The following is a 24,966-nucleotide window of genomic DNA, read 5'->3' as shown; positions in this document are numbered from 1 at the left end:
TCATTTAATTACGAGGGCCTGATAAGTGACGAGGCATGCATGCTTTGTATCATATTTAAATTTCTGAAGAAAAGTCTATATTCGAAGGCTTTCCCTTTCCCTCTAAAATGGGTTGCTATCAAACAGAGAGAACTTATATTAAGGACAGTTCCTTTTCTAATATCTTAATAAAGAAGCACGAAAAGGACATGATCCCTACCTGGACTACAGCACAGGTCGATTATATTCCGACTAATTGGGCCTGATCTCCCAACATGGTTTTCATTTTCTAATTGGGCCTGGCCCAAGTCCAAAAAAGATGAAGTTGTCCAATTTCTTTGGTAAGCGGTGGGACCCAGGAATTTAAACAGCCCGTTACTTTATTGTTATTGTTATATCGTGAGGCGTGAGTCGTGACTCGTGAGCATTGAGCAACAGAGCCACCGCGCAACGCACAAAAAGTATCCGTTACTATACAACTCTCTTCCCTCTATCACACTGCTCTCTCTTCATTTCACAGATTTTCCTCTTCCGAAGAATCTGGTTTTCGGACTTAAATTCCGCATTTTCTCCGCCGTGTGATTCCATCTTCCTCCGCTTCCACCACCGCCGAGCCGTCCTTCCTCACCTCCAAGTACTTATTATTTTCATTCCTTTCTTACATCATGTTTCTTTCTCTCACGACAGTGTTTTTACTTTTTCGAAGAAATGCAGTTCAAACTGGAAAAGGAAAGATCAAGAAAAAATAAAAAAGAAAGAAAATAATAATAAAAGAAAATTTAGGAACATCGCATCACATGAGCAGGGATTTCAAATCGCCATGGAGATTTAGTGGAGTTGCATAATTTTAGAAGCTTCGGATCGTGCTAGATTCTATCTAGATAGCTCAAACTGCATTTGTTACTTTTGTAAATCTCATTTCGTATCCTCATGAAGCGTGGATTTCCTTTTCCATTTTGTCCTCTAACTCGGAAACTTTATTAAAACGAGTATTAAGGCAGTGAGCTCATCCGTAAAAGCTAGCTCTCTTCCTGTTCATATTTGTTCTTTCGTATCTCTGTTTTTCAACCATTTTCTCTTTTTGGAAATTAAGAGTTGGAAAATGCTCTTGATGATGTGTGATCGGTGATGATAATTTTGCAGAGATTTAGAGAGGAGCACAATGGGGGAAACACCTCCAGCGGCAACACCGATGTCTAAGATACAGAGGAACCTTTTATGTACACCTGGTGGTGGTGCCAAATTTAAGGAGGAGAAGATTCGCGTAACGGTTCGTATGAGGCCACTCAACCGCAAGGAACAAGCCATGTACGACCTTATTGCCTGGGAATGCTTGGATGAGCACTCCATTATCTTCAAGAATCCAAATCAAGACAGGCCTGCCACACCATACACCTTCGGTATTTTCTCATGTTGCCTTCAAAAGTGCTCATGCTTTGCATGTATTATTACGTCTTTTCTTTTCTTTCCATATATATAATGAGATTTAAACTTAGGCATCATGCATGTTACAAACCGTTGATTTTGGTAACTGAACTTATTCATAAATAGGAATTTCCAAATTTAAATTTATGTTTCTTTATAAATGGAAATTACTGTCATCAATGTCGTTGATTCTTTTTCATTTAATTTGAATTTAAGTTTGTTGGACTGAAGCTAGTCGTCTTTTTTAAGTGTCAATTTCCTATTATAAAATACAAGTAGTCTACAACTATTTTAATACTTTATTATGTCACAGATAAGGTTTTTGCTCCCTCATGCTCAACACAGAAGGTTTATGAAGAAGGGGCTAGGGATGTAGCTTTATCGGCACTTTCAGGAATCAATGGTAATTTTGAGCTAAACCTTACTTGAAGATTTTTTTCTCCCTCTCTTAGGGCCCTATTGAATGTTCCTTAACTTGTTTCCACCTTTTTAGCAACAATTTTTGCCTATGGGCAGACTAGCAGTGGAAAGACCTTCACAATGAGAGGCATCACGGAAAATGCTATTAAGGACATCTACAATTACATCAAGAATGTGAGTTACTCTTGATGCGTATTTTAGTTACATCTGCTGATGGCTATTTATGCATCAGTTAAAAAATTTGAAGAAAAGATGTTTTTTATTTTTTTATTTTATTTTTTGAATGATTTGAATCCTCCTATGAACAAGTGTAATTGCAATGATTCGTGGTAAATGCTTCCATTATGAATATATATTGATTTCAATTTACAGAAACCTGAAAGGCATTTCATCTTGAAATTCGCTGCATTGGAAATCTATAATGAGACAGTTATAGACCTTCTAAATCGTGAATCCGGTCCTCTTCGGCTTTTAGATGACCCAGAGGTATAGTTCACGTGTATAAATTGAATTAATTAATCAGATCCTTTGATAGTAATTGTTGATTTTCTTTGGATACAGAGAGGGACTATTGTAGAAAAGCTGAATGAAGAAGTAGCTAAAGATGGTCAACATTTAAGGCATTTAATTGGCATCTGTGAAGGTAATTATCAAACCTGGATTACTTTGTTAGTTTTTTTCTCTCTTCTTTATTGTGCATCTGTTGACATAGTGCTGCTGCTCAGATGTTATTTTTTTCACCATGGCAAATTTCTGATCTACATTTTCCTCCGTAGAGACCATACCATGAAGTTTGTAAAAAGAAATTTAGCATTTATATGTACCTTACACTCAATGTGAGAAGCTGTAATTATGTTATTAGAATGTAAATTGTCACTCAATATTTCCCTATTATTGTTCACCTGTAAAATATTGTATCTGCAGCTCAGAGGCAAGTAGGGGAAACTGCTTTAAATGATAAAAGCTCAAGATCGCATCAAATAGTCAGGCTGGTAAGCTCTACTAATGAAATGTACTTTTTATTTATAAATGATATGTATGCATTTGAAGTGTTTCATCTCCATTAGGCTCTTCACTTCTCTCCATAATCAGTATTTATTTGTTTCTAACTTTCTATAAATATTTCAGACTCTCGAGAGCAGCCTTCGTGAAAGTTCAGGCCATGTGAAGTCTTACGTTGCTAGTTTGGTATGTATATCTGCATATCTTGACCTGAAATTCTTGATAATGAGATAATCATATTGATCATTGTGCTGTAACTTAATAGAATTTTGTGGATCTTGCTGGAAGTGAACGCATCTCTCAAACAAATACATGTGGAGTCAGATTGAAGGAAGGCAACCACATCAACCGAAGCTTATTGACACTTGCAACAGTCATTAGGAAGCTAAGGTAAGTCATTAATAGAGTTTTGAAACATATCCAAATAGGCTACGCTTTCTTATTTTACAAAATAGTCATAACAACCAGTATTACCAGCTATGATCATCAAAAGGCCTAAGTTCTTATCTAATACCTAACAAGGCATATCACACTGAAAAGTTGTTTGAGGAACTAAATTCAGGTGACTATATCTAGTTTGTGACAGCTTTTGTTTGAGGAAGTTGGGTAATCTTAAATTGTATTCATTATTGCGATCTAGTAAAGACCTTTGGTGCTACTTGATTTGGTCAGTATAAAGGAGTCTAACTCTGCATTCGGAGTTTTTTTTGTTTTGCAGTGGTGGTAAACGTGGTCACATACCATACAGAGATTCAAAACTGACCCGAATATTGCAATCTTCAATAGGAGGAAATGCTCGAACAGCAATTATATGTACCATAAGTCCGTCCTTAAGTCACGTGGAGCAAACAAAAAATACTTTAACATTTGCTACCAGTGCAAAGGAAGTCGTTAATAATGCCCGTGTGAATATGGTATGAGTATGACATAAATGGCTAAACATGATTTGCTTGAAGAATAGATTAGTGTTACTTGTCTTAGTCGTATTAGTTTCTCTTTTTTAATTCTTTATTAATTTTTTTTTGAGGGAAAGTGAATTACTTTTTTACACTTCTTTCTCCTGAAAATTTGGTTTCTAAAATAGAATCATGCAAAATTTAGTACTAAATGTCCCTTGACTCCAGAAGTTAAGATTATCGATGATACTAAATATCACTCGAGTGAAATCCCTCTTTTTGATAACGTGATGATTGTTTTTCGACAGGTTGTCTCAGATAAGACACTAGTTAGACAGTTGCAAAAGGAAGTTGCCAGACTCGAAGGGGAGCTAAGAAGCCCTGAACTTTCTTCTTCATCTTCATGTCTAAGGTCATTGCTAGCTGAAAAGGAGTTAAAAATTACTCAGGTAAAAAAATCTCAGTTATTGGTTGTTGGTCTTAAGTCATAATGACATTTAAAATATGAGTGTGTTTTTTGCATTATCTCTTGGTTCAATATATATGTGGCCTTCTAGATGTGCCTTCTAGGAATATCACATCTTATAAAATAAAAAGGAAGATTTAAAAAGGAATATCACACCTTTTAGCGTTCAATAGGCTTTCATAAATGTATGTAAAACTGAAAAGGACCTAGAAAATAAGTACAGCAACTACTTACATAATTAAATACTCCTAACAGAACACTTTTGCATTGCATAATGGAACAAATCCTGAGAACTGGCTTTCAGCTAAATGGAAGAGTTAACTGTCAAATAACCTACAGTGGCTTTTCTTGAGAATAATTGACAAACACAAATTTGCAGATGGAAAAGGATATGGAAGACCTGAGACGCCAGAGAGACCTTGCACAATCTCAACTTGAGCTTGAAAGAAGAGCAAATAAAGTTCATAAGGTATTTGGAACGATCATATTGCAAATTCTGATATCACATTACTTTAGCTTTTATTTATTCTTTCTCAGTCACAATATGTATGATGCAGGGTTCAAATGATCATGGGTCCTCAGTTGTCAGATGTCTTTCTTTTCCTGAAGAAAATGAATCAGCAATTGGTAAACACACTCCTGACCAAAGAAAGGTGGTAGGCAGGCAGGCAATGCTAAAGAATTTATTAGCTTCCCCTGATCCATCCATACTGGTTGGTGAAATTCGGAAGCTTGAGCATCGGCAGCTGCAGCTTTGTGAGGATGCAAATCGGGCACTTGAGGTTCTGCACAAGGATTTTGCTACTCACAACCTTGGAAATCAGGAAACTGCCGAAACAATGTCAAAAGTACTGTCTGAAATAAAAGACTTGGTAATAGCTGGCTCTAGTCCAGAAGAAATTGTGACTGCAGATAAGGCTGACCTGATGAAAAAAATAAGCCAGTTAAAAAATCAAGGAAACACCATTGCATCTCTAGAAAGAAAACTGGAGAATGTTCAAAAATCTATAGATAAGCTGGTCTCCACTTTTGGTACGGAGGAGACACCAGACAGCAAGACCCAGCTGAGAAGGAAAAAAATTCTTCCTTTCACCTTAAGCAACAGCCCAAATATGCAACACATAATACGTGCTCCTTGCTCACCTCTCTCCTCTTCTTGTAAAGCAATGGAACCTGAAATCGAGAACAGGGTACCCACAAACAATAATATTGGTGGTGGTGGTACAATTGCAAGGTTACATAAGGATAATCCGAGAAAGGGTGATGAAAGTTGTATTTCTATTCTATCAAGGGAAGGAAGCCCAGCTGCACGGCAATCAAAATCAGTGGATGTGAAAAAGATTCAGAAAATGTTTAAGAATGCTGCCGAGGAGAACATTAAGAGCTTTAAAGTTTATGTTGCAGAGTTAAAAGAACTAGTGGCAAAACTGCATTACCAGAAGCAGCTTCTTGTTTGCCAGGTAATATATATTTGGCTGCTTTTCTCTGCTAGTACTTACTATGGTATGTTTTATTCATCTTAATTTTTTTTTTGTTAGCCTGTGGCGGATCATGTTTGCCTAACTTAAATAGTAATTCATTGTGCTCGTTGAATAGTTAATATACTGGTGTTGATATTTTTCTGCCGTGTACTGGTTTTAGGTTTTGGAGCTTGAGGCTAACAAGTCTGCAAATGAAGAAACAGATACAACTGGTGGATCTCCCATACCATGGGAGTTTCTATTTGAACAGCAGAGACAGCAAATTATCATGTTATGGCATTTGTGCCACATTTCTCTCGTGCATAGGACACAGTTTTATCTTTTGTTAAGGGGAGATCCTTCTGATCGGATATATATGGAAGTTGAATTTAGAAGATTGACATGGTTGGAGCAGCACCTGGCAGAGCTTGGGAATGCTAGTCCTGCACTTCTCGGTGATGAGCCTGCAGGCCATGTTTCAGCAAGGTGCACGGCTTACAAGAAATAGTGTCTTTCAAACTGTTACCTCTATAAAATACTAGTTGTGACTAAACATTGTTTTCTTGTTCTTTGTTTCCTTGTCAAATGCACAGCATCAGAGCTCTAAGGCAAGAAAGAGAGTACCTAGCTAAAAGGGTGAACTCTAAACTTACAGCAGAGGAGAGGGAACTACTTTATGCAAAATGGGAAGTTCCTCCAGTTGGAAAACAAAGGAGACTGCAATTTATAAACAAATTGTGGACTGACCCTTACGATATGCACCACGTGCAAGAAAGCGCTGAAATTGTAGCGAAGCTCATTGATTTCTGTGGATCTGATGAAAATAGCAAGGACATGTTTGAATTAAACTTTGCAAGCCCTTACAATAAGAAAACATGGGGTGGATGGAACTTCATATCCAATCTTCTAAATTTGTAAACACACAATAAAAGTATTTTAAAAGTATTTTAAATGCTCCAACAAATTATATTGCATTTTTTCTCAAATAACTCATCCGAGCCGCACTCTTAACCTCCCAAATAGATGTTAGAGGAGTGATGTTGCAACTTTTGATAATGCCACTATTTTCTTATGTCTGAATTACCCTCCATATTATTTATTTCCCTTGGTCATAGAAAAAAAAGCATACAAAGTTCAGCGTAATTTTAATAATAATCAATAAAAAAAGTAACATTATCGATTAAGAAAAAGTCTAAAAAGCCAGATATAACATAAGTTGATTATAAAATGAATAACATTTCAATTTTTTTTTCTAAATCCTATAATAAGAATAAACATCTTTTTAAATATAATCACAAGTTATAACAATTTTTAAAATATACTCAAAAATTAATTTAACAATTTTAATAATTTGAATTAATTAAATATATCACTGAATTAAATTTTGATGTATTAGTATGACACATAATCATCTAATCATATCTTTTAAATGATAAATAAATTATTTTTATTAATACAATATTATATAATTAAATGTATATAAAATTTATTTGTACTAACAAATTTGCAATGCATCAAAATTAAATTAAAAAAAAATCCAATAGAAAATAAAATCGAAACAAAGTAGCAAATCCACGGCAAAAAAGGGTTACTAAAGGTTGTGTTTGGAGTTGGTAAGATATTTGAGTTAAAGTAAATAGGGTTTTCGCATCACCTGTTTACCTCAGTCCTCAGAAAACCCAGAGAGAGTTCGAGGGAGAGAAGAGAGAGAGAGAGAGAGAGACGTTGGTAAAAGAAAAAGATGGGAAGAGAAGCACCAAAGCAGCAGCAGCCGCCGGTTGCATACACAGTAGAGCAGCTTGTTGCCGTAAATCGATATAATCCCGATATTCTTGCCGATCTCGAAAACTATGTCAACGAACAGGTTCCTATTCCCCTTCTCCCCTGTCTTCTTCTTTGGGTTTTTCTTCTATCATGCAAAAGTCTCTCAAAATCACAAATTCCTTTTTGTTTTTCACCAGGTTTCGTCGCAAACCTACAGCCTCGACGCAAATCTCTGCCTTCTTCGCCTCTACCAGGTAAATATTTATTTATTATAATTTTCGTTACTATTATTTTTTTTATTTCGTCACTGGTTTTAGGATCAATTACTAAATTCAGCTCACGAAGTTGTTACTGGGTCACAAATAATAGTTTTTTTTCCTTTGGATTTATCACTGCAGTTTGAACCGGATAAGATGAGTTCTCAGATTGTAGCCCGCATTTTGGTTAAGGTGTGCTTAATACGCTTTTGTGTCTGGTTTCGATTTCATGGCACTATTTGTATTGCTTGTTGTGAATAGTTTATGTCAGCACATGATTAAATCTCTTATTTATTTGTTTGTTTGTGAACAGGCCCTTATGGCAATGCCAGCTCCAGATTTCAGCCTGTGTCTCTTTTTGATTCCTGAGCGGGTGGTATGTTTCTCGAACTAGTCTCCTCTTGCAGCAGTTCTTATTGATTTTCTGTACATATAAGTAGAGATTTGAATAAATGAATTTATAACTAAGTTTACAAAATCAGAAAGGTGTTTTGCAGCCACTGGTGTTCCAGGAATGTTGCATTTGTATTTGAATTGGGCTCATTGTGTTGATGATTAGTTCAGTTTTGTTTTTCTTTTATCACACTTTGTGCCATGTTAATATTTTTTTTATTTGTGATTCTTAGCAAATGGAGGAGCAGTTTAAGACACTGATTGTTCTGTCACACTATTTGGAGGTACGCAACAGCTTTGTTATTCTAGCCTTGGGCACTTGTTTGAAATTATAAGCTAATCCTTGTCTACTCCTCAGACAGGAAGGTTTCGTCAGTTCTGGGATGAAGCAGCAAAAAATCGTCATATAGTTGATGCCGTTCCAGGTATTACATTATGTATTTTATTTTATAATTCATGGAATAATGATTATTGGCTGTTTACCAATCAATGAATTTTGAAGAATGTAAACCAGTAGATAGATTTGAAATTTCTATTCACAAGAATTTATAGTTTGGTCATGCTGTTACTGCTTAAGTATACTTTGCTCCATCTGATTAGTTGTGTCAAGTGCCATTGGGAAGCTTGTTTGTCTTGAAATTAAGCATGTATATGATATATCATTACATTATTTACTACTATTACAGAATGCTGTCATATGTTCACTCTTAGTGCTCATGTTTGTCATATGCTAAGACACTGACTTCAATTGGTAATCAAAAATTCAAAATGCAGGATTTGAGCAGGCAGTCCAAGGCTATGCTATTCATGTCCTTTCCTTGACTTACCAAAAGGTTCCTAGAACTGTGCTTGCTGAGGTATGCTTGTAATTGTGCTTGTAGCATTGTTGAAGCTTGAGTTCATATATCGCTGGAACCAAATACACATTCTCTTAAGTGCTAGTTGAACATGTTTGAGGTGATGGGATGACACATGTTTATAGTACAACAATACTAGGGTTTAATATTACTGTTGACTGGTGTTCTGAAGTTTGTTGGGAACCGTGGTTTGTATGAAGATTGTTTTTGTTTTCATTACTTTCTAATACGAGTATGATTGTTGCATTGATCTCTGTAACTACAAATTTTAAAATGGTTTGTTCTTTGTGAAATGCACAGGCAATCAACATAGAAGGTTTATCCTTGGACAAATTCCTCGAGCACCAAGTAGCCAACTATGGTTGGGTCATAGAGAAGAGCCAAGGCAAGGGTCAGCTCATTGTCCTTCCCAAAAATGAATTTAATGACCCAGTTTTGAAGAAAAATTCCTCAGATAGTGTACCATTGGAGCATATTACTCGCATCTTTCCCATTCTTAGTTGACTTTTCTGCGGCTGGACTACATTTTTTATTTATTCCACTGGAAATTTGAGATCAGTTGCAACAAAATCTAGTGGTGCGCCTTGCTTTAGTTTGATATTTGGTGGACTTATATCGTAGTTTGCTCAGATTTTGCATTAATATCGGGAGAATTAATTTTCTTTAATGCGATTAATTATCCACTAAAGAGCAGCTGCTGCTGCTGCTTTTTATTATTATTGTTATTTTTTTGGTATTGAAACGGAGCAGCATTATTATTATTGTTATTATTATTGAGCTTCTTGTTTTACCTACTAGATTTAAGTGTAATTATTAAATAACAACTATGTTATGTGTACACTAAAATCAGTCACTACTATAAAATACATGTTAGAATATAAAATATACATTGAAAATTAACTAAATATGTATTTATACTCATAAATGATGGTTGATTTTGGTGGTTAATTTTAGTATATAAATAGATGGAATAAATTTTGTTGTGGCCTTGAATTCTGTGGCCTAACTTGTATTAGGCGAGAAAACCAGTTGCGACCCATTGGCACCTGGTTTTTCATTTATTACGATAGCGTGAAGAATTCTCTTCCTTGTGAACTTTCCAGCTTAGAATTTCACTAGCATATGTGCCTAAAATTTAAGAGTTACCTATTAAATCGATACTCAAAAGATTCATACGCTGATAAAAACAAGCCTAAAAGATTTGAATGACAAAAAAGTCTCGAGTTTTTAATTTGAAAAACGTACCCATCCATCAATGAATTTCATTTCCGACAATGTTAAATGCTGATCTAGCTAACGGAATGGATGCTAACTCTTAATCTTTCACTACTTATGTGGCATTTTAAATAATTCACTTCTTTAATGCTTAGTCTTTTTCTCCTCTCAGCTTTCACCTACGATTCACAAGTGAGTTTTGTTCCATTTCATTTCGAGTTCATTTATTCAATTTGAGGTAATCATTAATCAACTTGTGGCTTGTACATCAAATCTTGGGCTACTGTGTTGAGAAGAACTATCTTTTTTCTTTGTTGGTAGTGTCTTGGACTTTCTTGCTATGCATTTGCTCGCACCATGTCTCCATCTTGCTCCATGATTTGCAACCAAGAACCGCTACAGAAGGGAGAGTGACAACTGAACTATTAGTGTTTAGGGTTCACCCAAATTGAATTGGGGGTTTTGTATTTCCAGCTTGTACATTGTTAAAATTAATTAAAAATAACACAAATAATGAAAGACTAAAACAGTTGGCCAGATCAACTATCCCATTAGCCAGACCAACATTTAATGTTAAAAGCACATTTTTGTTGACACCTGAATCTTTTGAGCACCAACTCAAAAAACATTAATCATGAAACAAGTACTTGATGTGATAGTGCTCGTGTTGTGATCCAACTAGAAACTGAACCAGTTTGCAATGAAACTAAATAAGTTAGGCTTTTCAGTAGTTTACAAAATGAGCAGTATCATAGAAAAAAGTAGCATTGGGTAATTTGGAGTTTACAGGAAATTTATTGCTTTTCCTAAGAACCGCAAAACAGAAAAACACTACTATTGGTACTAAGCCCAAATAACAGTGTTCTCATGAATTATACATTGCAGTAAGTTATTAAAAAGAATCAATTAACTGCATTTCTAAGAAGTGGAGGTCCCACTAGACAGGGTAACGATATGTACAAGTGCACCTACTATCATATTTTAACTGGTGAAAAGGGTTAAGAAATACAGCCAGCTGCAGGGAAACAACATCATCAATAAAGGAGATAAGAGCGGGAAAACTTAGAAGAATTTTTACAACCGTTTGCTATGTACTCTTTTTTGCTATGCTTCTTGGGATTTGATGGAGATTTTGCACCAACTAATGCTGCATGTCACTACCAAGAAAGGCCCCAGGATTCTTCCTTAGCATCTTACAGAGAAGCCTACTCAAATGTAGTCCTTTTCCTTATCATTGAGATCTTTCTAGTGTTCTTCTAATCAAGCAGAGGACGCCAACTCAATGGGAAAGATGTTCATTACTATCATTGCTTGCTTGCAGATGTTCTCAATGGCAAAGTGTCTGACCATAAGTTACCCATTCAACAAAAGTGTCAGGGAATTCATCCGGCACGTTGGACTTGGCATCACTTTGTGCATTACCACAAGATAACTCTGATTCAGCTCGTTCCCTTCCCTGATAATTATATTTCACAGAATTATTACTCGTATTCCCTCAGGAATGTCACACACTTGACATATGGTGACACCTACTATGATCATTTTTAATCGGTATACTCCTACTGGTCCAAGAACGGGATTGATTTTTTACTTGGTCTGTTTTAGTTTCCTTCCCAAACAGGATAAATCCTTCGTTTTTATAAAAGGCAAGTGCCTGCTGGGTTTAAACAAGATCCATGCTACAAGAACTAGATACATTGCATTTTAGTGGAATCTAATATTATAGTATAATCAGAAGGGTAGTAAAAACCTTGAGGCTGGAACTGGCCAAATCACTAGTGGATGGAGCAGCTTCTACCATTCCATTGGTAATATTTTCTGAAGAAAGCCCGGTAACTGGAGAGTTGGTAATTGATGACCTGCTTTCAGTTGAAAGATAAACACAACTGTTTTTTGTTAAAATGAGAATATATCTCTAGAAGGAAGGAAAGAAATACAACAAATTTTGGAGATGATCAGAAATCAGGAGTTACTAGCACCCCCATATACTCAGTGAGAGATACTTCACTATAAAATTTATAAAATCTAACCATACCCCATTGTGCTCTTATATTCTTTCCCGCAATACAACATTCTTGATGGAAGGAATACATAATGACATAATGTTAGAAAGTGTCACCTGTCATATAGCTCATCTTCACATGAATTCCCAGAAGAAGATAGCCAATCCAAGTCAACAAAGTTGGAGCAGCTGAAAGAATCCCCGTGATCAGAATAGTAAATATGGTCACTTTCATGGAAGCGTTCTCGTTGCATGTCTCCAAAAAGCTGTCTCCGAGGCATTGAGGGAGTATACCTACATTGGGAAAAGAATTAAAAAATTGCATATCATCACGTGAACTTGTATGGACAAAGAAACAGCAACTGGCAAAATCCCAACATAAGTTTCCAACTAATATCAGCATGGTGGGAGCCTATTAACAAAGTTTAGATTTCAAATTAGAAATTGCACTCTCTTAATTGGCATTCCAATGTTCAAACACATCAGAGGCTAAAAGTTTGAGAAGAATGTTTTGAATGGAATAAACTTCTTCCATCTTCCGGTTTATGCAGGTTCAAGTGTATTTATTATGTTAGTTACTATACAGATGTTCTCGAACAGAAAGATTGGATGTTCTCAAACAGAAAGATTGCTAAATTCTCTCACGAATCATGATCACAGTACAAAAGAGAGAAGATGCATAAAATGGGATGCTGACAAACTATCTCCTGTATGAAACAGATTGAAACTCAAATTGGCATGGAGACAGAATAAAAACCTTGAAAATGACATGTCACTCTCAGTAGTAGATATATCAGGAGATGACTCGCAAAAGGGCTTGCTTGCTTCTCCAGATCGGTCTGGCATGCTTGCATTTGAGAATTGTTCATCCTTGGCATCCGGGGCTGACATAGGTGTAGAAGTATCACGAAGAATGTTTCCGTCTGAGAAGGATCTCTTCATAATTGACCTAAGAAACAAAATTTCAGAGTTACCACAAAGGGTTAACAGCAGATATTTTTAATGGAATAGCTGCATGTTATCAGGACGTTTTGCAGCAAGGTTGTAATTATTATGAATGTGGTATCTATAAACTCATTTCTGATACTCTCTAGACTTGTTCGTTGTATATTATATCAAACTTGACACTTGTGCTTTTGATGATCCCACATGACCATAGTACTGTAAGGATCAAAAGGGCAAATACTAATCAAATGTTCTGCATATATGTCATTTATTTCAACGTCTTTCTTATTTCTGGTTATTTGATTTACTTCAGATATTTATGCCTAGATCTATTACTACTACTATTTTACACTGGCTGTTATAAAAGATCACCACTACTGGCTGTATATCATATGTCTATTTTTTTCCCTAATATCTCCTAAATGCAACAATTTAACCCCAAGTTTTTTAAACTAGAATTTAGTTTTAGGTTTTGTTATCTTTAGGGGTGAGTTTCATAGATCATGCAATACTATAAGGAAGGAGATGGCGAACAGCTTAAGTTCTAAAGAGTAGAAACCTTTACACAAAACTGATTCAAGGAATATTATGCAACAAAGGTATCTTCTACATAAATAGCGTTCAGATACCTTGCATCATCATCTCGATATCTCCCTGCATCAAAGTGCTGATCTGCACCCAACTCCCATAGAGCAGGTTTACCATGTGGCTCTAAATCTCCCAAGAATCTGTGCAAATTAGGTAGGAAAGAATCACCTCATGATTGTATAAAAGAGTAATCATTGAAGATCACAGAAAGATCTTTACTAACAGGAAATATATAACAAAGGCATCAACTGCCAAAAATAGACAGACAAAAACCTGCTATTATTTGAGACAAAAGCAAGAAATGCAGGGAGATTGGAGAGTTCAGTCCATCAACAATGTTTTGTTAATTTATTTTACAGTGTACTAGCAGAATTCTTATTTACCTTTTCCTGTATTATCAAACCTTCTTTACATGAAAAGAAATATATTCATATCCCAATCAAAAGCATACTATAAGATTCTTCCAAAAAAGAAGGGAGGGTAGAAACAGAACACACAAGCAACAAACAAACTGGATAAGCAGGATTCTACATTTCTATGATTAATAGATACAAGTCAACCCCTGCAAATGTAACTTGGAAGCACATGAAAGATAAGAAAATGCATTATTGCAGTCCATACACATTAATTGCATCTTGTTTCTCAGCATCCATATATGCATTGCTGTAATAGCGTTGAAGAGTCCTGAAGAACTCCTGTGACTGTATTGCAGCTCTCCATTGGCCTCTCCTCTCCGAAAATATCTACGTAGAAACATTAGTTAAAAGAAAAAACCATCAGACAAGGCTGCTGAACTGTTATGTTACACCATACTACATATCAATTCAATAAAATAATTTTTATATACAATCCAATGACAACTTTCATTCCGCCCATTTAATGATAAAGCGGAATATATCGGGAAAGAAATAAAAAAAGAGCTAAATGTTGATCAGCCTATCAGCAAGGTAACTCCATTCTCACAAATGCAAATATGATTCAACTCTGCATTATGCATAACATCAATTAGTTGTATTCATCATGCCAAATTTATCAATGTTCGCTAAAAACGACACATGAAATACAACAAAGCTAACAAGACAGTTGTATAGCATCCAATTGCTATTATCTGTCTCTGGTTTATCCCTAAAATTGCTGAGGATGATTATTAAAGAAGTCTCCTTTCTTTAACCCCCCCCCCCCCCAACAAAAAAATTCCCCACCCAATAAAAAAGTTCAAGTAGGTTGATGGTTATCTCATCTACTGCAAAGAATAATTTAGAAGGCCACAAATTGATGTAGCAAAAACATCAATTCACAAGGTTGAGCTCTGAACTGCAGACTGAAATTGCAACTACAAATCACCTTATTGTGTGCAGCAGAACCACCATACTGATGTGCAAGTGTATCACCCATCCGCTCATAAAACCCCATAAGATCATCAGCTACGGGATCATTGATGTCAATCCTTGGGTGTTCTATAACTCCCAAAGCATGGAGCTGGCGGCCAAGTGCGGCCAACCCATATGCATACTGAGCAACATTTGTGCGATCTAAGCAGTCTATGCAATTGGTCCTGAGCACACCCCTCTGCAACATGGGTGGTTTGATAGAATTATTTCCATCAGCATCATTATCTCGTCCACTAGGTTTCCTCTCTAAATTATTAGCATCCTCGTTTTCATCACCAACATGTCCAGCAGGTGACAAGCTTTCCTTATCGACATTACTGGAAGCCAAACTTAACATCAGTTCACATGAAAAGCCAGTGAAACAATTTCCAGTATTCCAACTCTCCACAAAGGATTTATTGCTTTTTTAGTTAACATTGCTTTGTTTGTTCTGTGAAAAAGTGTAAATAACTTTTCTTATGTTTTATCTCAAGCCACTACACAAGTACACAGAACAAATCTAAACAATGTTGAAAAGGTAATTGAAAATTTGTAATGAAATGCAAAACTTACTCAGTACACGGCCATTTGAGATAATCTTCTGACCTCAATGTTGGTGGTACTTGGCAGTAGAAAAAACCAGTTAATGTCAAGGCATATGAAGCCACTTTGCCCAAAAGCACCAACACATTTGTAGCTTTGCTGGAAGTTTTTTCCCCAAAAGAAGAGAGAAAAAATAAAAGAGGCACTTTTGAATAAGCTTACTCAGAACAAACAATGCAGTTTGCATCAAAGGGTAAGATGAAAGACACCAACCTTTGAAAATGTTTGTGCAGATCCCAGTGAAGGAACCTAAGCCTGTCCTCCTCAGATAAATCTTTATTAATGAAATCTATTGCATTAGCAAACTCGGAGCGAAGTATGGATTCACGAGGCTTCTTCTCGTGCGTCTGTTGTAAAAGCATATCATTAATCTCCTCAAAAAGCTCATAAAACGTAAATGAGTCAAATATAAGACACCAAGCCCATCGGCAGAACTTCTACTGTCATTTTAGTATTTAATGTTCTGAGTTTTAGAAAATATTATTATAACATAAAGCTAGTCAAGACATTACCAGATATAACATCAATGTATCATCGCAACCAAGATGCAAGAAAATCTAAAATTGAGATAATTAGATTATATGATGACATGTAATATATAGGGAGGATTATGGGAAATTACCTTTATTAAATTTAAAATTATTATGGGATTTCCATATCTTTTCATAAGATTTTCAAAATGAAGTCTGGTGGCTTGATAATTCTGATCCTTCTTTGACACTGGTGGGAAGAATGCATTTATTAGCAAACATAAGGACATTAACACGTGAAAGGAAAGAAGTTATGGGGGAAAAGATATCTTTGCAAGTATTGCCATATTCATGAAATTGGAATACATACATATAATATCTGGTTTAATATTTAGACGTGAAGTTTCCTGCGACCAGAAAAGAGGGATCGAACCACGGTTCTGAACAACAGAACTTATTTGGATGGGTAGACCTTCTGGAACATCTTCAAATACGATTTGTTCTGTCTCAACATCATTAGCAACTCTACCATTCTCATTCACACCTCGCCTTAAATATCTGCAAAATAAAAATATATAAATAAAGCCATGAATTTGCATGTATCATTTGAACTTGAACACTTGCAGCCATACCCATCCTTCAAATTTTTATGATTGCATCACAAGCAAAAGTAAAGAACATTTCATGTATCATTTCATATCTAGTACCCATTACACATTCCAACTTCAAAGGCATAGTGACCAAATCATGAGAAAGGCAACTCATATACTGTGAAGGTTTCATACTATATTTTATAGAATCAGATGTATAACACTATAACCAACCACAGAATATACATGATCACGTTGTAACAAGTTACAGTGTTTAAAAGGATAAAGATAACACAATGAAGACTACAGACCTAGTTCCAGCATAATGACGTGATCGCCTTGCAATAAGTGTGAGTATGAAATCCTGCCCAGATATCGTTAGTGTGTCCTAGCAAAGCCACAAGTTAAGTACCATAATGTTACTTCGGCATAGCAGGGATTCGGCAAATTGTAAAGCCACCAAATATTTAACAAGATTACTCAACTAGCTTAACAGTATTCAATGGATTTTTAAAGTGTCGTTCATCTCACCTGTTTAAAATAGCCATAAACTAGAGCAACTGTCCAAAGAGTATTCTGGAGGTGATTCCTAATTCCTCGTGTCAAGAATTCATTCCACACAAACATGGTCTCATAAAGGACATGGCCTGTCTCATTATCACACATGTTTCTTTGAAGACTACGCATAATGTGATATGAGTAGCTGAAAAAGAAATCCTTTGTAAGGTCGACTGTGCACAGCAGCTTCTTGTATCTAAAATACCAATGAGAAAAATCATATAAGTAATAAAAAATGTGAACAGAAAATGAGGCAAAAATGCTGCGTTTAAATTCAATGATGGCACAAGAGAAAAATAAAAACACCTAGCACAACACAATCATGTCCTATTTCATCATTGACAAATTCCCAATCAAAATAATTTCTCCTCAACAAATCTGTGCCACTGTTTTATAAGTTATTTTTTATATATTTGGATAAAATAGGAAGAATGTATCAAGAAATTTTTACATGAGGTTCTGTTCAAATTAAAAGAAATATGAACAGAGGAGAATAAAAATAGTGTAAACATCGGACAGAGGGATATAATCAGCAGGATAACTAAAGACGAAAGTAAAATTAGAAAAAAGAAGAAAAAAGAAAGAGACTTAGTTTGATAGCATGTGGAATTGTAAAGACCTGTTTTCGTGTTTAGAATTGATGATATCAGGCCGAACCAAAGAATTAGGCAGCGGAATCATCTCAGTCTTTGAGACAGCATATACTGTGTGACCACAGATTGCACCAATTTGCCTTCTTTTCGTTATAAGCAGCATGTAGTAAGGTCCCAGAAATTTGATGAACCCTAAAGCATAGAAGCAGAATAACATATTATGATAAGTGCTAATAATTTGTCAGCATGCGCGGAAGACGTTATGGATCTACATACCAACAATTCCATAACAAGTTGTAACAAATTTCAGGCCACCCGTGGCCTTGTTACCCTCATGTATCCGGCGCAACAGATCAGAACATTCACTTTCTGTGTATGTGGTTGAATCTTCCCGCAAGTTTAGCTCACAAGGATCTAGGCGATCAATCTTTAACACTCTCCAATATGTCCTGCTCTTGTCCCTTCCTATCATATAAAAGTTCTGTGGCACAAAACAAATTCAAAAGGTAAAAACGTTTCAAAGAAAAGGAGTGGACAATAAGAACTGCAACCTCAACAAAGTTTCCAATCTTATAGCCCACTATTTCTTCCAAACAGTTCATACTGCGAAGCATCTAAAGCTTGAAATGAGGCTCACTTTAAAAAGATGAGTTTAGGCAAAAGATACATAATACTTCGAGGTTAAAAATGACTAGGAAGCATCAATATAATCTCAAACGACAAGACAAAAAATAACATTTCAGAAAGACAACGCTGAACGAGGTTATAAACTCTATGAGTACTCTCTATGGTGCAAAATACCAAATGTTTGAAAGTTCAACATGCATATTGCAGTCTACCATGCAAAATCAGATGTTTTCAATGCTCAGCTGGTTTCATGCTTCATCCAAAAACATTCAACACTGCAATATCAGTACTAATAGCCAGTTGCAAGATGACGAGTGCCGTATAACTACAAAAGCTTATAAATACATAAAAACTGTAAAAATCCCTTTTCACTTGCATGTCATAACTTTATATGAATATGAATCAGAAATCAGTACACTGATAAAATCTTTGACCTGAAGTGAAATAAAAATTACACAAAATTTTCAACGATGCGGTACAAATCACATGAGGAATTCAAAGAGATCTTACTACAACAATAGCAGATACCAAACTAGAATAAAATTAAGCAAAACATATGAAAGAAATAAGAAAAGGGAGATTACCGATCGAGTCTCGTAGAGCCTGAATTTCTGCATACAAACGTGCGAAGGAAGACTAACTTCTTCAGAGGCAGGAGGAGAAGGAGGAGGAGGAGAGTGAGGAGAAGGCTCATTCTCTGAAGACGCCATGACTCTTTCTATCTCAGTTTCAGATCCCTCCCCCGAGCCTCAGGCTCAGGGAAACTATCAAAATGGCATGCAAACAGTGCCACCAAAAAAACGAAGAAGAAAAAAAGACTCTTTTTTTTTTACCAGAATTCAGAATCGCCGCATTGCAGAACACAAAACCATATCCTGAACTCTAGGTTGCTTGCTTCAGATACAGTATTATTTGTCAAACACAGATTCGAAATCATTAATCTTCCATCATAATTTCAGCTCCACCACCAGAACCACCAATCCCACCGCCTTGCAGTTACACCCACCTATCTCCTATAACCCAATAACGACCCAGTATTCCTCACTTGAGCTTCAATACACCCAGATCAAAAAATTGACAACCCAGAAACAAAAAATTGAATTTTTATTTTCTTTTTCTATATCTATATCTCTATATGTCTGCTATTATTGAGTTGGAATATGCCTTTGTACCTTAGGGTAGAGCGGAAACAGCATGTGGGTATTTTAATTATGGAATCTTTTTAGAAAGGGAAAACAAGATACGAGGAGAAGATCAAGCACAGAAAACTGGGTTAGAAAACTGGAAAAAGGAGAAGATTTCGGAGGTTCCAGAACAAAAAGTTGAAAACCACGGGTGCAGAAACAAGAGCTTCTAATTATTGATTCAATGTTTTTTATTTTCTATTTTTTATTCTAGTTTTTTCTTTAAAAAATAATTTTATCTTTCTTCCGAACGATAGTGGAAAAGTGGCAGATGTGAGCAACAATTAAAAGTTTAAAACTACATCACATCGAATATATATAATTTATATTTATATTTATTTTTTTTATGGTATTTCTCCACTCAACATATCAAGAACTAATCTATCGAATCCAAACTCTATTGAAAAGTTTATTGTTAGCCATCAGAATTCGAACCCCAACACTTAAACAAACTAGTGAGCTAATTACTAGACTAACCTACTTGATTAATAAGAATTTGATTTTAACAGGCTTACTACACATCCATATAACCATATAACCAAGTTGCCCCAAGCCCAAATTGATTTAGGCGCATTAAATGGAGAGTGAAAAACATGTGCTAGACACAAAAAAACCTCTCGTTTTCCATTCGCGCTTCACTATGAAAGAACGTTACATTTTCAACAAGAAACCAATACACCAAAACACTCATTCTCTTCGAATCTCTCTGAACATCACTCAAACTTCAATCACATTCTTTGCGGAAACCACTACTGCAAAGGAATCGGAAGAAGATTTGGCAAGCGAAATAAACAAAAAGAGCAACAAATACTACAAAAGGTATGAGAAAACTACTGTTCATTTAAAATCTTGCAATGTCGCGTTTCGCCTAGTTTCATTTTAGTTTTACTGATTTGATTTGCTTCGTTTAGTAGATTGAACTATTGTGAATGATTTTTACAATATAACTAGGGCTTTAAAATGTATGTGCTTGTTCTTATTGGTGTGGATAGTTTAACTAGAGCTCTGTTACTATCTTCAGTGCTTCTTTTGCATTGAAGAACACTATTCTTGTTGATTGAAATTTGATAATGATTTATTAACCACATGAACGTTTTTCGGTTCAGTGGCCTTTGTGATTTTGATTCTGTGCATGAAGGATTTTCGGTTCGATGGCTTGTGGCATATTAATTAACTTGATTAAGATATACATGCTTGTGGTTGTTGATGTATTAAATGAGTTTTGTTTAGGACAATTGACACTAGAGACAAATCTTTCACTTTGATAAGCCATACTACTGTAAAATTGTTTCATTATATTTGATTAAGATATATGTGGTTGTTCTTATTTGTGTGAATAATTATATACATATTTCGGTTCGGTACCCTTTGTGATTTTGGTTTTGTGCATGAAGGATTTTCGGTTCGGTGGGTTGTGGCATTTTAATTGACTTGTTTAACATACACATGCTTGTGGTTGTTGATGTATTGAATGAGTTTTGTTTAGGACAATTCACATTAGAGACAACTCTTTCACTTTGATAAGCCATACTACTGTAATAATATCCTGTTGATTGAAAGTTGATCATCATTTATTAACCACATGAACATTTTTTGGTTCGGTAGCCTTTGTAATTTTGGTTCTGCGAGTGAACAATTTTCGGTTCATTTTCGGTTCAGTGGGTTGTGGCATTTTAATTGACTTGTTTAACATATACATGCTTGTGCTTGTTGATATATTGAATGAAATATTGACCAAAATTTTTTTATTACAGCAAAACACAACAAAAAAATGGCAACAATGAAGGAGAAGACACATTATAACGTAAGTAGATTAAATATATTTATCCACTTTTATTTGAATAATATCTATTTTGTATTATAAATATATCCTCACATTCTGTTTCAAAACTTGCAGAAAACTCACTATTGTAGACGCCAAAGACAATAGCAACAGTGTACAGGAAAATGAGTCAAGAAAAGAAAGATATTGTGGAAGAAATGGGATTTGGTGCCCTGGCACATGTGCCAAAAATGAACGTCTCTAATACACTATTGATAGAATTGCTTGATTAGTTTGATGAAGAGAGAGGATACGTGAAAATTCTACAGGGGACAATATACATAACTCCTCGAAAAGTAGCAGCTGCCCTCGGCATAACCAACGGAGGTAATACATTTTTCACTTACTGCTTATTTTCAGTTCATTGGTGTCTGAAAAATTAAACTGACCGTTTTTGTCTGATTTTTGCTATTAAAATATTGTAGAAAATTTTTTTCCTGAAAAGGTTGATTACAACAAGCTGAATCCAGCAGACAAGGAATGTGCTGGATATGAGTGTAGAAGGGAGGAGAACCGAAAAAAATTTAAGAGGACTTTTGTTGTCTTCATACAAAAGTTCTTCTTGCTCCCCACAACAGTAAGTGTGGCCTCCCCAATCCATAAGCCACCGATTTTTCATGTGGACAACATTAGAAAATGGGATTGGGCAAAGCATGTTCTCAACTTCTTAATGAAAGGAGTTGAAAACAAGAGAGAGGGGGAATAAACAGTCTATTGATGGCTGTGTTTTTGTATTAATGTTGATATACTTCCATGAAACAAAGTTCTCCCGCCTGTTTGCACCTGATGCTCCCCCTGCACCATGGGTGACCTATGGGACAAGGAAAATGATTATTGAACGGATTTCATCCGAAACAACACAACCATTGATAAATACTCTACTAAAATCCCCCGAAAAATTTGCTTTGAAATGCTTTTAGGTTATAATTAAATTATTTGTCCTACTTGCAATTGTTAGTTTGTTCATTTGAATGTTTCTGCATTAAGAAACATTTTTCTTGATGAATAAATAGTTGTCATGTACTATTCACCATTTGAATATTTTTCGATTCGGTATGATTATTTCATTCGGTTCACCGGATTGTTAATTTGTTATTTTGATGATTACATAATTGAGACCTTATTTTTGTTTTAGGGACTTCTGTACAGAAAGCAAAAAAAGAAAGAAAAAACAAAAACAAGTAACTTGGACAAAAAAAAGGAAAGAAAATAAAAAAGAAAATTGTTGAGACAGATTCTTCTTCATAAGAAGAAAGACTTTTCGAATCTGAATCCGAAAGCCAGTAAGTTTAATTTTCATATCAATTTTATTTAATTTGTATTTGCTTAAATTTGTTCTTATGCGCTTATTCTTATATATTACAGAGAAGAAGAAATAAAAAAACTACAACAAAGAAAAGAAAACAACCATTGAAGGTGGTTAAGAAACAAACTAAAAAAACAAAGCCTGTGCCTATAGATTCAGAGAGCACAAGCGAATCTGAAAACGAATAAGTATTGCATAATTTCTGTGAGACGTTTTGTTGATTGCATATATATTTATTTTCGGTTCAGTGGGCTTCTAAGTTTCGGTTTAGCAATTTCATTTATTTCAGTTCGGTGGTATCTGTGGGTTTGGTTGACTTCATTGTTAGTGTCTTGTCTCTGGTATAAATTCAATATGTTTATATGTTTTACAGAGAAAATGAAATTGAGAAAACACCCATAATAAAAAGAAGAAAACAACTAGAAAGGGTAGCAAAAACACTAACCTAACCTGACAAGGAGTAGGTTTCTCAAATCATATTTTCTTTTACTGATACTTACATTTTAGGTTCCTTGATACTTATTTTATGAACTTTCAGAACTGAACAAGCAAAAGACAATGCTGCCGAAAAAAGAAAACGAGCATTAGAGATGATAAGGAAAAAAAGATCAAAGAAAAGAAATAATGGAGCTCAGTCAACAAACATTGCTCCGGATCAGTTTGACTCTCCACAGACACAAAATGATTTCTCTCAGACGTAAGATTCAGTTTATTATTCCATAATTCTTTTTCTTACTTTGCTTACTTTTGCTACAACCTTTTCTAATTCCTCTATATTCAATTACTAATATTTATTTATATTGCTTAGGGTGCCGACTATAAATATGGATAGTGAGCAAGTCTTACAGACTCAAGGAAGCTCTACACCTTCTGTAAATGCTGCGAGCAATATCAGGTAAATTGGTTCACTACATATTGTATTTTCGATTCGATGGTTGCCCAAAAATAAATTTAATATCTTTCTAGACCTCTGCTTTTAATCTTGGTTTCTAATTTTAATTTGTTATTTTTTTAGGAAAAATACCCGGACAGCCCGGTCAAATTTTTAGAAAAAAGAAAATCTTCCCAAGAAAGACGTCTAAAACTCCACGAGTGTAAGTTAAAAATATTTATGTTACTCTTTTAGATTTAGTTAATAATTTTTGTTTAATTAATCACAAGAAAATTGTGTTTAAATGTCACTAGACCTACACCTGAATCTGAAATATAAATCGTTGAGTTTCAATAACAAACTCGTTCTGAACCTTTGGATGTGTGAGTTTTTCAATGCGCAAATTCCTATTTTTCAAAACAAATTATAATTATTCAACATTAACTTTATTTTTATTTACATTTCTTAGACCTCCTCTTGCATTGTCTCTTCCAAGTTCAGTTCAGGAAGAGTTGATGAAGGATGACTTCATCTATGTGCTTCCACAAGAGGAAACACAACAAACTTCTAATAATGAGTAAGTTAATAAATATTTATTCATCACATGAATCTTGTTCAATGTTTACTGCTTATAAATGGTTTAATTATGGTTCAGTTGAAAACAGAAATGAATTCAATGTGTTCTTGTCTTTGGACTCTCTTTTGCTTATTACAGCTGCCCTCAAGAAGCTGAAAAGCAGGGTATTACAGTATCTCTTACGATTTCTGTAATTGAAGACTTATTCAAAGATGACTATGTGTATGAAGTTTCTAATGAAAAGTAAATTTCACATAAAAATTCTTTTTATTAATTTTAATGGTTGTTATTGAACTGTTTTCTATTTAATGCAACAGCCCTGCAAAAGAACAACAGCAACAAGCCCAAGAACCACCGGTACAACAATAATCAGAACAAGAAGCACCTATTAATGTGTAAGCATTAAATTCTTTAATATCACTTTTGTTTAATATAATTTCGGTTCACTGTAAGTTTGGATTTTGGTTCAGTATAACTTTGGTTTTCGGTTCACTATAATGATTAGAGTAATTTCTGTTAAATATCATTGTTAAATATGATAATAGTTTGGGATAATTATAGAAATGTTTACATTTTTTTTTTAGAATTCGAATCCTCTTCACCGCTTCCTGCGACAGTAACTATAATTAAAAAAAGGGGAATATCAATGCATCTGGAAAAAAACGATTGATTTCGATCAATAGACCCGCTAAAGCTCCGAACCAATGGGTTGGTTTGAAAATCAAC

At 35.0% G+C, this 24,966-nt stretch overlaps 3 protein-coding genes across 3 annotated transcripts; 2 read left to right on the top strand and 1 right to left on the bottom strand.

Annotated features, from left to right (window-relative positions):
- Positions 1-399: 399 nt before the first annotated feature.
- On the top strand, positions 400-6,612 carry TES (ATP binding microtubule motor family protein). The gene is made up of 15 exons (XM_016341677.3): positions 400-613; positions 1,123-1,379; positions 1,718-1,807; positions 1,898-1,998; positions 2,197-2,310; positions 2,386-2,467; positions 2,749-2,816; positions 2,953-3,012; positions 3,092-3,216; positions 3,545-3,740; positions 4,031-4,171; positions 4,568-4,657; positions 4,746-5,648; positions 5,830-6,134; positions 6,242-6,612. Exons 2-15 carry the CDS (start codon positions 1,142-1,144, stop codon positions 6,564-6,566), a joined length of 2,838 nt encoding a protein of 945 aa, XP_016197163.1. The 5' UTR covers positions 400-613; positions 1,123-1,141; the 3' UTR covers positions 6,567-6,612.
- Positions 6,613-7,251: 639 nt separating this feature from the next.
- Positions 7,252-9,802, top strand: EIF3K (eukaryotic translation initiation factor 3K). Its single transcript, XM_016341678.3, has 8 exons — positions 7,252-7,512; positions 7,610-7,666; positions 7,811-7,861; positions 7,983-8,045; positions 8,296-8,346; positions 8,421-8,487; positions 8,837-8,919; positions 9,220-9,802. The coding sequence occupies exons 1-8, from the start codon at positions 7,390-7,392 to the stop codon at positions 9,421-9,423; spliced, it is 699 nt and encodes a 232-aa protein (XP_016197164.1). The 5' UTR covers positions 7,252-7,389; the 3' UTR covers positions 9,424-9,802.
- Positions 9,803-10,865: 1,063 nt separating this feature from the next.
- LOC107638424 (phosphoinositide phosphatase SAC3) lies at positions 10,866-19,946 on the bottom strand. Its single transcript, XM_016341679.3, has 16 exons — positions 19,065-19,946; positions 18,130-18,334; positions 17,880-18,045; positions 17,234-17,456; positions 17,014-17,090; positions 16,483-16,670; positions 16,265-16,362; positions 15,856-15,989; positions 15,613-15,741; positions 15,014-15,377; positions 14,291-14,412; positions 13,711-13,809; positions 12,894-13,085; positions 12,254-12,430; positions 11,885-11,993; positions 10,866-11,590 (listed from the first exon to the last, which is right to left on the bottom strand). Exons 1-16 carry the CDS (start codon positions 19,188-19,190, stop codon positions 11,462-11,464), a joined length of 2,538 nt encoding a protein of 845 aa, XP_016197165.1. The 5' UTR covers positions 19,191-19,946; the 3' UTR covers positions 10,866-11,461.
- Positions 19,947-24,966: the final 5,020 nt, after the last annotated feature.

This window comes from Arachis ipaensis, chromosome B4, assembly GCF_059453495.1.
Source record: "Arachis ipaensis isolate K30076 ecotype BB chromosome B4, ASM5945349v1, whole genome shotgun sequence".
NCBI lineage: Eukaryota > Viridiplantae > Streptophyta > Magnoliopsida > Fabales > Fabaceae > Arachis > Arachis ipaensis.
The sequence above is the reverse complement of the archived record's forward strand: the minus strand, read 5'-3'. Positions and strand labels throughout refer to the sequence as shown.